The following is a 13930-nucleotide window of genomic DNA, read 5'->3' as shown; positions in this document are numbered from 1 at the left end:
AAAAAAAAAAAAAAAAAAAACGCGTTGTTATGATTATAATTCCTTTAACTTAATAAAGAATAAAAGTGGTGTATTAGAATAATAAAGAAATAAAACTATTCTGATATGTATGTACTTAAATTAAGCCATGTATATTTTTTTGTGACTTTAAAAAAGGATAATTTTTTCTCTCCCAATTTTAAATAATAAAAAATTAAAAATTAATTTATTTTATGATTAAAAAGAAAATATTTTGTGAATTTAATTTTTATTACACTCAACAAAAATTAATTTTATATAGAGGTGTTGAAATTTTTTCTTAAAATATAACTAAAAAATACACTTTTTTTTTTTTTATAGAATTATCGCTTTTATATCATTTTATTTATCTTATTTATGTTATTTATGTTACACAAAAAATAAAATATAGATTCTAATATATATATATATATATATACATTTAAAAAATTAGTGTTTAATGTAGTAAAGAGAAAACAAAAGTTAACTATATTTTAATTATTTTATTTCTAAAGTACCTGTAAAATTTTGCAACAGTTAATTTTTTTATTTTTTAAAATTATCAAAAAAAGTATAATTTTTAAGTACAGATTTAACATTTTTTTACTTTAATAAAATTTAAATTACTAAAAATGTACGTTTTGTTATGTAAAAAAAGATATATATATATATAAAATGAGATAATAATAAATAATATTAAATATAAAAATAAAAAGATAATAAAAATAAAAAAACAGAATCATTTATTATGGAAAATAAGTTTTACATAATTAAAAAAAAAATAAAAGTTAATGAGTTTTTATTTATTTTATTTAAAAATGTAATTATTAGAAAATATAAAGTTATTAAACAAACATAAAATAAATTTATATAAATTGTTAATAATAAAGTAATATTTAAAAAAATTGAAGTAAAAACTTAAAAAAAGATAAGAAGTATCAACTCTATATGAACATTAATATAAAATAAAAAAAAAACTTTTATGACTGATGCGTAAATAAATTACTACACATAAATTAAAATAATAATAAAATATTTAAAGTAAAAAAATATATGTGTAATTTGGTAAACAATAATAGTAATATATATATATATATATATATACATACAATTTTTTCTACATATTTTATTTTGTTTTACATTTGTTGAGAATTATAAATAAAATAAATATTATCAGAATATTTTGGTATATGTTGTATGTTTATTTAATTTTATTTTAACTCATTTTAGTTTATTTTTTCTTATTCTGAAAAATAATCATTCATATTTTCAAATAAATAATTTGCCGCCATTTCTTCATTTTTATCGCAAGCAATAAAGGCTTCTAAAGCAATATGTTTAGGAAAACCTAATGATTCTAATTTTTTAATACTTTCCATTTCATTTTCGTTTAATGGAGTAATGGGGATATTATAACTTTCATTACTCTGATCAATTATATTTTGATTGTTTTGTTCAATGGATGCTTCATTTGGTTGCTCATTTTCTACATTTTCATTATTGTAATTTTGAATAGCTCTCAAAAATTCTCCTTGATGTTCTCTTATATATTCTAAAAAAGACGGATCTGTTCTTCCAATCATTTCTAAAATTTCTGGTATTCTTTGAGGGTTAGATAATGCAACATCCCTCAAAACGTTAAAAAAAGGAGAATTTCTAAATAATTCGGGATTTTGTGATGAAGACTGTCTTTGGTTTTCGCCTAATAAATTGTCATTTATTAAAAGGTTAGATAAATTGGGAATATTTCCAACATCTTCTCTTTCATAAGCATTCTCATTTGTATCATTTGAAGCTGGAAATCCATTAGTTAAGTAATCTATTGCTCTATTAGGATTATTATAAGCTAAGATCATTGCTTTTTCTACATTTTCTTTTTCAAATCCCATAGCACAAATATTGTCTATGGTCTCCTTTAATTTTTCTCCTATCAATAACATTGATTCAGCATTATCTACGTTTTCAATTTGTTTACTTTCAATATTATTATTTTCATTTTCTTCAATTTTTTGCTCATTTTTATTTAATGCATTTATATTATCATTAATATTTAATGCTTTGTTATCAGTATTGACTTTTGAATCATTAAGTTTATTATCGTTGTTTTTTAATGAATTGGAAGACGTGTTATTTACGTCATCTTTTGAATTGTTTTTATTGAATATTTTTCTAGTTACCATAACTATAATAATATCATTTTCATTTAATATATCTACAGCTTTACTTTCATCTTTTAATATTTTTCCACTAAAAATTAGTTTCTGTTTGTCAGAAGGCATATCCGGTAATACGTTTTCAACTTTTTTCTTCAAATCAAAAATAGTATCATCTTTATCTACATTTATTTCTTCCTCGTTATTTTGTAAAGTTCTTACTTTAATTATCATTTTTTATATATTAAAAAAATTAAAAAATTAATAAAATGATATATATATATTAAAAATATATAATTTTAAAATATTCCTTAATAAAAATTATAATAAATCTTAACAGTTAATGTTTTTTTTTTTTTTTTTTATTATTTTCTTAAAACAAAAAAAAAAAAAAAAAGAAAAAGAAAAAAAACGTTGAAAAAAATTATTTTTAGTTAATGTATAATCCAATGGAATTATTAAAAAAAAAATTTATTTAAATAAAAATACTTTAATAGTAATATATGTTATGAGTAATTTTTTTTTTTTTTTTTTTTTTTTCATTATTTCATCCTTGAAAATATGTCAAGTATATAATATTAAATTTCATTCAATTTCATTTATAAACTAGTTGTTTCATTTTTTAGTTATTTATTTTAAATGGTAAAAAGTTCTTAAATATATAATACTTAAATGCGCGTGAATAAAATTTAATTTGTATATAACTTAAAAAGTTTATTTAAAATTGAGATATATATTGTGGCACATTATTTAATATGAGATTTTATCTTTTTTAGAAATTTACATCCATATTTTCTTAAAAATAAGAAATTAAATATAAAATTTTGTCCTGAGTTTTGTTTATATATAATTTCGATGAATAAAACATTTTTTTTTTAGTATATTCTTTCGTTATGAAAAACAAAAGTTTGCAAATTTTTTTAAAACTTCATAATATTTAAAAAAAAACAATTATTTTTATAAAAGAAAATATTTTTTTCTACTTCATGCATTTGCTAATTTTTTCTTTTTTCTACTTTAAATTTTTAAAATTTATATATATATTTTTATTTTTTGTGTGTTACAATTATAAATATAAGATTTATATTATAAAAGCAATGCTCTTTTAAATGTTTGTGTTAACTTTACATATTAATAATGTTTAAAAATGTAAACATATTTTTCTATAATTTCTTTTAAGTTGTTTATTGTTTGTTTTTTTATTTAAATAAAATATTTTAAAAATTAAAGAACCATAGAATATTTAAATATACAATTATAAAAAAAAATTATTTTTATATAAACTTTTTTATTTAGTTTAATTTTTAAATGAATGTAGAAGTTTAATAAAGATAAAATAAAAAAAAAAAAAAATAAAATTAAATAAAATAAAAAAATATAAATATAGCGAAAAGATATTAATATTATCATTCACTTTTTTTTTTTTTTTTTTTTTTATAAGGGATAATTTAACATATAATAATTAAAAAATATATTTAAAAAATTATTTTTAACTGTAATTTAAATTTAAAATTTGTAATTGTTTAATAATTTATTATTTGATAATCGCTAAAGAATATAGTTGAAAAAAAGTAATTACCTAAAAGAGACGAATATGAAATTCTTCTTTTTTTCTTAACACATATATATATGTATATATAACATTAGTACATTATATTATCATTAGTAAAAAGAAATTGTTTATATCAATGCTTAAATTTAAGAATGTTCTTAAACAAGGTACAAATGTGATTATAATTAACAATTATTTTTATAAAAGATACTTGTCTAAAATAAACAGTAAAATTTTATATAAATATAACTCAGAAGATTATATTACAAATGACAGAAGGATTAAAATAAATGATATGAATTCTTCTGTTCTTTGCATATTCTCAAATATGTTATTAAAAGAAAATATTAAAAATGATTTGATATGGAAAAAAATAGAAAAAAGATCTTATGAATTAATAGATAAATTTGAAGTTAATGATATAGCTTCATTTTTATTTTGCTTGAGTAAGGTTCGCTATGAAACCAATTTATTTGAAAGTTTTATTCCTATAATAAAAATAAAATGCGAATATTTTAACACATCTAATTTAGCTATGCTGATATCAGCATACTCAAAGAGGAAAAAGGAAGACTTAATTATATTGTTAAAAGAAGAATTAAAAAAGAAAGTCCATACTCTTCATAATATGGTTGAGATATCGATGATATTAAATGCTCTAGTTAAATGTAAAATAAATGATGAAGATTTATTTAGCAAAATGAGCAATATTATTATTGATAATGTAGTTTATAATAATGTTCATGTAAGAGATATATGTGTCATTACTTACTGCTATGCGTATATATTATATAAAAACATGAATATTTTCAAAATATTATCTCAGAAAATAATTATTTTAATGGATGATGTTAACCTTGTTGACCTATGTAGAGTATTATATTCATATATGAGAATAAATAGAAACTTTAATCATATATTAAAACTTTCTGCATTCAAACTGGAAAATATTATTGAAAAAAGTAGCATTAGTGACGTGATTAATTGTATTCATTTTTTACCAATTTTAAAACAAATAGTAGAAAAACATGAATATAATGATATAAACTGTGAAATTATAGATGAAAATGAATTTAATTATTTTATAAACTATTTTAATTTATTTAATTATATAGTAAATGTTTTTAATGGTAAGCTTATAAGTTATACAAATATATTAAATTCAAATCAAATAAGTAACATTTTTTATATGTACTCAAGATATAACATACTTATGCGTCTATCTGAATTGGAAGTATTTATTTATAAAATAAAAAATATGATATTAACAAACGATCTAAAAATTTATATTTTGTATTCTTTAACCTTACTTTTAAAAAATTATGAAAACAACACTATATACGATTTTAATTTTCTTAACGTAAACAAAATTTTTGTGAAAAAAACTGAAAATTTGAATGAAAAATTTAAAAAAGAAAATATAAAGTGCGTAAATAAACTTGATTATAATAAATTGAAAAATAATTTAGTGAGTTGCTTAAAAGAATGGGAAAATGATATTAATTTGTTTATAAATAATTATGATGTTTGTTTAACTCAAGATGTTATAAAGGTACTTAATATTTGTTTAATTCTAAATTACACACATGATTCCATCTTAAATAATATAAAACATTATATAATATTTAATTACAAAAATATAAATGAACACAATGCATATACACTAATATTTTATTTTCAAAAACTGAACAAATTAAATGAAGACGAAGATTTTTATGAAATTCTCAAAAATAAAATAAAATCTTTGAAATAAACCAAATTAAAACGAAAAAGTTATATGTTTTTATGAGAAAAAAAAAAAAAAAAAAAAGCTATTTTTTTTTTTTAATTACGGATGTATAAATTTTTACCCTTCTGGGTAGACAATAATTGAGTTATTGTAATTGGATGTAAAAAAAAATTTATTAAAATTTATTAAAAATATTAAATTTAATTTTAATTTATGATTTACTCTTTTTTTTTTTTTTTTTTTTTATGTTTTTGTATCGTTTAAATTTCAATTTTTAATATTAATAAATGCATAATTTTAAAGATACACTTTAAAAATTAAAAAATTAAAATTTTAAGAAAACTATATATGTATATATATAAAGGGAGAGAAAGATAGATAGGTGGGGAGAATCATAAAATTCTTTTTCTTATAATTATACAAAAAAAAAAAAAAATAAATTTTATATTTTTAAATCATATTAAGATTTTAGTTTTCGGAAACATCAAAATAATACTTCTTTTCATTAGCAAGAAGATGTATTATAGCAGTGATCCTTCATTTTTTATTTCTCATGTCGGTAATATTTTCCAAGGGTGATAATAAAGTTTGGACTATTTTTTTAAGTGTATTTATGGGTGTTTTAATAATTCTTGGTTTAGCACTTATAAATTTTGTTATTATGATTATTATTTCAATTTTAACTTCTCTTCTTGCGGCTTCATATATTTATTACTATTTCATTATTTACTAAAGATAAATTTTCTATAGAAGTAAAAATTGTAACTAAAGTTTCAATGTTAATTATGATAATTTTTACTATATTATATTTTAATATATATTTTTCTATAAGTAAAATTTTCAAAATTGGAGAAACTGGAAGAGAATACAAAAATTATATATTGAGATAGAAAAAGAAAAAGTAGAAAAAGATAATGAAGCTACTATTGTAAAGAGTAAAAATTACAAAGTCTAATTAACTTTTTGTGTACTAAAATAAAAAAGAACTTGTACTTTTATAAACTGATTATTGATTGTAGTTTTCCAAATTTAAATCTATTATTTTAAAATAAAAGAAAAAAGAAAAAGAAAAAAACTAAAAAAAAAAAAAAATATGAAAATGGTGAATATTTATTTTCATATATATGAGTATTCTATTAACTACATTATTTTTATTTTATAAATTTTTATTTTATAAATTTTTATTTTATTTTTTTTAACTTATCTATATCTTTATTATTTTATATAATAATAAAGATATTTTTATTTTTGTAACTTTTAGTAATTTTTATCTTTTTTTTTTTTTTTTTTTTTTTTTTTTTTTTATTATGTAAAATTTTATGAAATATAAGTCTTAATTTTTTATAATTATAAAAATAATGAAAGAATGAAAAGAATGGTAAATTTTTTGTCAAATTGTTTAAATTTACTAAATAACAATAATGTTTTTATAAAAGGTATGACTAATAAAATAACAGAATGATAAATAGAAATCTTTTTCCTATTTTCATTATTATATGGTTTTAAATTACTAATTATATTGTCATATTAGATAAGATTAATAAAAATTTGATTTATTGATTATTTAATTAAAGATTTTAATTGTTCTTTGAATAGTTAATAAAGAACAAGTATAGTGGTTTCTACTTTATTATAATATTAATTATTATAGTAAATAATTATATATATATATTGTGATATTATAATTTAACACTGAATTTATTTTAATTTCAAAATAAAATTTTTTACATTTATACAACTTCTAATGACTTATCATCTTTATTATTTATTTCTCACTTTAGCCAACTTGTACATTTTACAACTAATGTACAATTCACCATGCATTTTTACCACATATCCTACACAAAGAAAAAAGGAATAAGTTATTAAAAGAAAATTATCATTCATATAAACATATTTGAATGATTTTTTTTTTTTTTATAATTTATATATTTTTGGTATACACGTTTTAATATTCATATTTTCCCCACAAAAATTATATACGTAAATGTAGCTATATCTATTTTATATTCCTCATTTATTTAAAAATATGTGAATAATTTTATTTGTTAAAAAAAGTTTATCTCTATTTACATCAGAATTAATCGTGGCTCCTGTTATAATAAATTGTTTGTTAATTTATATACAGAATTGAAATACTGATTACACAATAATTAGGAAATATATACAAAAAATAAAGAAAATAATTATCTAATCTCCTGTTATAGATTTCAAATATTTCTTAAGTTTTTACTTTTATTTAATTATTTTATGAGTTCAATCGTAGTAGGACAATAGATATTGTGTTATAAATATGATTTTCAATTATTTTCTTAATTTATAAGAAAAATTAAAGGTCTATTAAGTATAACAGATAAATTTTTTTATGATATAATGTTAATGTATATATATATATTTTTTTAGGTTTTTTCTAAAATGATAAAAAATAAATGAATTTTTTATATATTCAATTCTTCAAGTTTTTTATAATTATATTATAAAACCATTTTTATTTTCTCTAATGATATGTCATATGTAATCTTTAAAATTAATTGTTTTAATAGTGTGTATATACACAATAGCGTTTTAATTAATTCAATTAATAATGAAAGTACTAATAAAAAATTTAATAGCTTCTATAATTTTAACCTACCTATAACAAAATATTTATGTAGCTTCAGTTTCTTTATGAGATTAATTTGATTCATCATATTTAAGTTAATATGAGATTAATAAGAAATTAAAATTATACAATAAATAAAAAGCTACTCAATTATATAAATATTTTTTTTCATATTCATGCATTTCATTTGGTGAAGTTTTTTTTTTTTTTATTACATATAAATGAAACAATGATAATGTTATAAATATCTAAATTAACTATGAACAAAAAAAAAAAAAAAATAAATATAATTTTGAATTATATTTATATGAATTAAAATATATATGATAAGTAGACAAGTAGCTCTGATGAATAAATAAAAATATTGTATTCTTTTACATCGAAATTTTTTTTTTTCCTATTTTACAATATCATAATGATATAGCATAAATTATCTTCATTTAAAACATTAAAAATGAATAAAAAGGGAATTCATTTTACTTCATTTTTGGACAAAAAGAAATAATTAATTAAATAAATAAAAGAAAAACATACGTTAATGTTTTAATGATGTTTCACAAATACATATATATATTATCATAAATAAAAAAAAAAAAAAAAAAAAAAAAAAAAAAAAAAGAGATGAAACAAATATTGTGTAATATGTTATCATTTAAAAAAAAAATAAGAATTTTTGTATATAAGACATAAAGTACTTAAAAAAGTTTGGACAAAAAAGTAAAATGTGGAATATATAAACATAATATCATATAATGAAAAAAAAAAAAGGTAGTAAATAAGCCATTAATTTTAATTTGAAAATATAAATAATAGTAACACTAAACTGTTTTATTCATGAAATTACTACAAAATATAAAAATTTAATTGAAATCATAAAGTGCTTTAATTCAAAAATATGCATACAAAAATAATAGAGAATATATTCAAATATGAATTTTCATAAATTTGCTTTTTTTAATTAATAAAAAAAAAAAACAAATTACAAATTTTTCTTGAATAAAATTTTGTACTTATGATTTATTATATAAAATAGTTAATAAAAGTTAAATTTTAATGAAAAAGTAATAGATGAAATATCTTCAAATAACTTCAAGTATTCTTATATTCCGTTAATACAGTTTTTTACATTTTTTATGCAATTGTAATGATTTTTCTGTATTTATCTAGTTTTCATTTTTAATTATTTTATCTATTTGTTTCAGAAGTGTTATTAATTATTACCCAAGGATTTCATAAATTTTACATATTTTAATTTATATTCTTTTGTTTCTTAAAAATTATATTTTTTAAATATTTATCAATATATTTAAAATAATTCTAAAAGTAATTCTTTATTCTGTGATAATTTATTAAAAAAATTATTCACTTACGTTAATTGTACTTGGGAATATTTTTATAAGTTTATATAAGTTCGTACAATATATCATTAAATTACTAAAATAAAAATATACAGAACAAATGTATTATCCAATCTAATATGTTGCGTTATTAAAAATTTGTCTATATATGTGTTAAGAAAAAATATACATATTTATAAAAAAAATATTTATAAAATATTAATATAATTTTATTTAAATAGAAAGTTAAAAAAAAAAAAAATTATTTCTTAATTTAATAAATCAAATTTGTTCTATGTTATAATATTAATAATAATAATAAATTAATTTTATAAGTTATTTCTTTTATAATATATAAATATCAATACAGCAAAAATTTATATTAAAACATATTATTTTTTGTGATTATATGTTTTAAAAATATTTATGTGTGAATTTCTTATGTATTTTAATTATGGAGCAAATTATTAAAACAAAATATATATTTTTTTAATTAAGCTTTTTATAATTTTAAAAAAATAAAATAAATAAAAATATACAGAAAATTTTTTTTTTAAAATATCTTTCTTCTTGAAAGTAACACTTTTCATAAATATATTATATATTTTGTTTTATAATATTTGTATACTATTAAAATATATATATATATATATATATATATATATATAAAATAAAAATAAAATAAATATCATTATAACATTTTGATATAATTATTAAAATAATAAAAAAAAATATATTTCTTAATATATTTTTCTTTTCTTTTTATTATGAATAAATAAAATAAATATTTTATAAAAGTAAATAATTTTGTGGAAAATTTATTTAGCACATATTTCTTTTTCAAAAAAAAAAAAAATTATGAATTATTTAGTTTAATTATATAAAAAATTTTCATACATTTATATTTTGTTTTTAAAAAAAAAAAAAAAATAAAAAAGAAGTATTTAAGAATAAAAATTTGAAGATATCATAAAAATATTATAATTAACAACATAAAAAAAAATGATAGAAAGTGAAAATTTTATGAATGAAATCGATAATTTAATAAATGATTCTGAAGAAGATAAAATAAATAATGATGAATTACAATTTTCAATAGCTCCTGTGGATATACCAAGGAATTTTATAAAAGATGCAAAAACAAAAAATAGTAAATTATTTGATTTTCATAAAGGTACGACAACATTAGCTTTTAAATTCAAAGAAGGGATAATAGTTGCAGTAGATTCAAGAGCTTCAATGGGCTCTTTCATATCTTCACCAAATGTTGAAAAAATTATAGAAATAAATAAAAACATATTAGGAACAATGGCTGGAGGAGCAGCAGATTGCCTATATTGGGAAAAATATTTAGGAAAAATAATTAAAATATATGAATTAAGAAATAATGATAAAATATCAGTTAGAGCAGCTAGTACTATATTAAGTAATATTTTGTATCAATATAAAGGATATGGTTTATGTTGCGGAATTATTTTAAGTGGATATGATCATACTGGATTTAATATGTTTTATGTTGATGATTCAGGAAAAAAAGTCGAAGGAAATTTATTTAGTTGTGGAAGTGGTAGTACATATGCTTATTCTATTTTGGATTCTTCTTATGATTATAACTTGAACTTAGAACAAGCGGTAGAACTTGCAAGAAATGCTATTTATCATGCAACCTTTAGAGATGGAGGATCAGGAGGAAAAGTTAGAGTTTATTATATTCATAAAAGTGGATATGATAAAATTATTGAAGGAGAAGATGTTTTTGATTTGCATTATCATTACACAAATCCATTACAAAAAGATCAATATGTAATGTAAAACATACATATATATATATATATATATATGTATTTTTTTCATTCAAGATATTTTATTTTTTTATTGACATTTTATATATGTTACACAATTTTTGTGTATTTTTTTTTTTTTTTTTTTTTTTACAATCAATTTACATTAATTTTACTTTTATATTTTTACATTTTTGTAACACCCAGAGGAATCATTTTTTTTAACTTTTTTTATCAAAAAAAAATTTTTTATTCTCATTGCAGTGAATATAATAATTCTGATTTATATACAAAATTATATTTTATTATATATTTTTGTGTGTTTTTTTATAATTTTAAATTATTAAAAACTAAAAAAGAAACCATATTTATAAATGTTTTAAAAGACATTAAAAAAAAACTAATACAAAATAAAAAAAGGAATGTTGTGAAATGAAACAAAATTTAATATATAATTATGTTTCTAAATTAACAAGAAAAAAAAAAAATATATATATATAGTTAATTTAATCAATTAAATAAGCTACTTTATAGAAATATACGAAAAAAAATAAAATTAATTAAATTATGTAAGAATAAATGCAGACATACAATTATATAAATTTTTTTTTTTTTTTTTTAGGATATCAATTTTATAATTATATATACATATTTCATTACTATCCAACTGTATTTTTCATATCATTAATATATTATTTAGAATTTTTTTATTTATTTATATGTATGTATTTATTTTAATCATAAGTAAGTTTTTCAATATATAGCTTATAAGAACAGAGAATATAGAATAACAAATATAATTATCATCGTTAGAAATGAATATATGATATGCTATTATATTGCAAATTATGGTATATATGTTTAAATAAATATTTATATAATTATAGTTAAACACTTTCAAAATAAAATATATTAATGAAGGATAATTACTCAGAACAAAAAGCATAAAAAGATAATTATATTTTATCATTGTTATGTTTATTTTATACTTTTTTTGTTGATATAACTTCAAAAAATGTGTAAAAATACACAAGAGCAAAAAATATGTAATATAGTTAATTGTAACTGATTTTAATCTTTTTAAAGAAAATGATGAATTGCATATCTTTAAGATATACTTTTCATTATCTAGTTCTGAATATAAAAGCTTTGAGTATATACTGATTTGTTTAATTTGAAAATTATCTTCATTTTTATTTTTTTTTTTTTTTATTTCTTCTGCATTTTTTTTTAATATGAAATTTATATTTCTTAAAAGTTTTTTACATAAACTTTTTAACCCATATAAATGGTTGTCTAAATAATTATAATCATAACAAATATTATTAAAGACTGATTCTTTATTATCATAAAAACAAAAATCACTTGAATCTTTCTTGATGAATGTATTTGATTCACTTTTTATATAATTTTTCTTTTTTGACTTTTCATAAAAAAATATATTATTTAAGAATTTCATTATATAATATAAATTGAATGCTTCTTTTTCTTTTGTTTCAAAAACAATCTTATAATCATCTAAATTATAATATACTAGAATGTTTATTATTTGAAATAGGTTATTATATTCATCTAAATTCTTAAAAGTTATCACATTATTTTTCAATAATAAGTTGTTTTTTTTTAGCTTAAAAATAGATTTATATTTTATTTTTTCTTTTAAAAATAAAATAACTTTTTTAATAAATTTTGATGTGCTAAATTTCATCCAATGATTATTTTCCTTTTTCTTTCTTTTTTTTTTTAATTTAAATTCGTTATTATTAAATTTATTTGAATAATTTATATTTTTATGGAGAAACATATCTATAATTTGCTTGTCATAATATAACGAATCTTTATGTTCTTTATTAACAAGGCACAAATTATAATTAGTTAACATTCCACTATTAACAATGCAGGTTAAATATTTATCTTTTTGTACATTAACTAAATTAGAAAAATTAGAATTATTAAATATATTATATAATCCATATAATTTATATTTATTATCATATTTATACATGAATAAAGTATAGGAAGAACAATTATAACTTAATGAATTAATTCCTAAAGTTGATTCAAAATTATTATTCATTAAAAATATTTCTGATAAAGTACTTTTTTTTATATTTTCGGATTCAAAATTAGGGTGTAAATAAGAATTTATTATCAAAAATAAAATGATCATCTTAAAAAAAAAACTGTGTATAAATTTATCATGGTATTTTAATCTATTAAAAACTATATGTCTATATATTTCTGGTTTTAAAAATAGAATATTCATAAGTATTATAAATGTGTTTTTCTCCATATATTCATCACATATTTGATTACATCTATTACATTCATTTAATTTTATATTTGTTTTATTATACACTGTGTATAAATTAGAATTACACCTTCCGCATCTTATACAAATCATCTTTTTTTTTTTTTTTTTTAATTTTTTTTAATAATTATATTTATCTTTTTTTTCATACATGTATATATATATATATTCACCATTTAGAACGAAAAAAATATATTTATATATATAGGTGCATATGGACAAAAAAATATTATTAATTTTAAAAAATAAATAATATTATTTCATATTTACTATTATTTTGTAATTAAGAATAAATAATTCAAAGAAAACTTTCATTTTTTAAAAATGCACATTTTATAAAAGTAATTAAAAGATTTCATTTATTAAATTATTGTTATTATAATATTTAATTTAATAATCTATTATTTCAGTAATTTATCAAATTGCTAATTTACAATGTTACAATTTTTTTTTTTTTTTTTTTTTTTA

General features: G+C 16.7%; 4 protein-coding genes across 4 annotated transcripts; 2 read left to right on the top strand and 2 right to left on the bottom strand.

The window, feature by feature from the left end:
- Nucleotides 1–1238: 1238 nt before the first annotated feature.
- PGAL8A_00387900 (DNA repair protein RAD23, putative) lies at nucleotides 1239–2384 on the bottom strand (the record flags this gene model as incomplete). The annotated part of the gene is made up of 1 exon (XM_028670223.1): nucleotides 1239–2384. One exon carries the CDS (start codon nucleotides 2382–2384, stop codon nucleotides 1239–1241), a length of 1146 nt encoding a protein of 381 aa, XP_028526996.1.
- Nucleotides 2385–3838: 1454 nt separating this feature from the next.
- PGAL8A_00387800 (conserved Plasmodium protein, unknown function) lies at nucleotides 3839–5455 on the top strand (the record flags this gene model as incomplete). The annotated part of the gene is made up of 1 exon (XM_028670221.1): nucleotides 3839–5455. One exon carries the CDS (start codon nucleotides 3839–3841, stop codon nucleotides 5453–5455), a length of 1617 nt encoding a protein of 538 aa, XP_028526995.1.
- A 4917-nt stretch (nucleotides 5456–10372) lies between these two features.
- PGAL8A_00387700 (proteasome subunit beta type-5, putative) lies at nucleotides 10373–11182 on the top strand (the record flags this gene model as incomplete). Its single annotated transcript, XM_028670220.1, has 1 exon — nucleotides 10373–11182. One exon carries the CDS (start codon nucleotides 10373–10375, stop codon nucleotides 11180–11182), a length of 810 nt encoding a protein of 269 aa, XP_028526994.1.
- Nucleotides 11183–11866: 684 nt separating this feature from the next.
- PGAL8A_00387600 (conserved Plasmodium protein, unknown function) lies at nucleotides 11867–13555 on the bottom strand (the record flags this gene model as incomplete). Its single annotated transcript, XM_028670219.1, has 1 exon — nucleotides 11867–13555. One exon carries the CDS (start codon nucleotides 13553–13555, stop codon nucleotides 11867–11869), a length of 1689 nt encoding a protein of 562 aa, XP_028526993.1.
- Between the last annotated feature and the right edge of the window lie 375 nt (nucleotides 13556–13930).

Source organism: Plasmodium gallinaceum (assembly GCF_900005855.1).
Source record: "Plasmodium gallinaceum strain 8A genome assembly, contig: PGAL8A_v1_108, whole genome shotgun sequence".
NCBI lineage: Eukaryota > Apicomplexa > Aconoidasida > Haemosporida > Plasmodiidae > Plasmodium > Plasmodium gallinaceum.
Note: the sequence above shows the minus strand (reverse complement) of the source record. Positions and strands in the feature narration are given on the sequence as shown.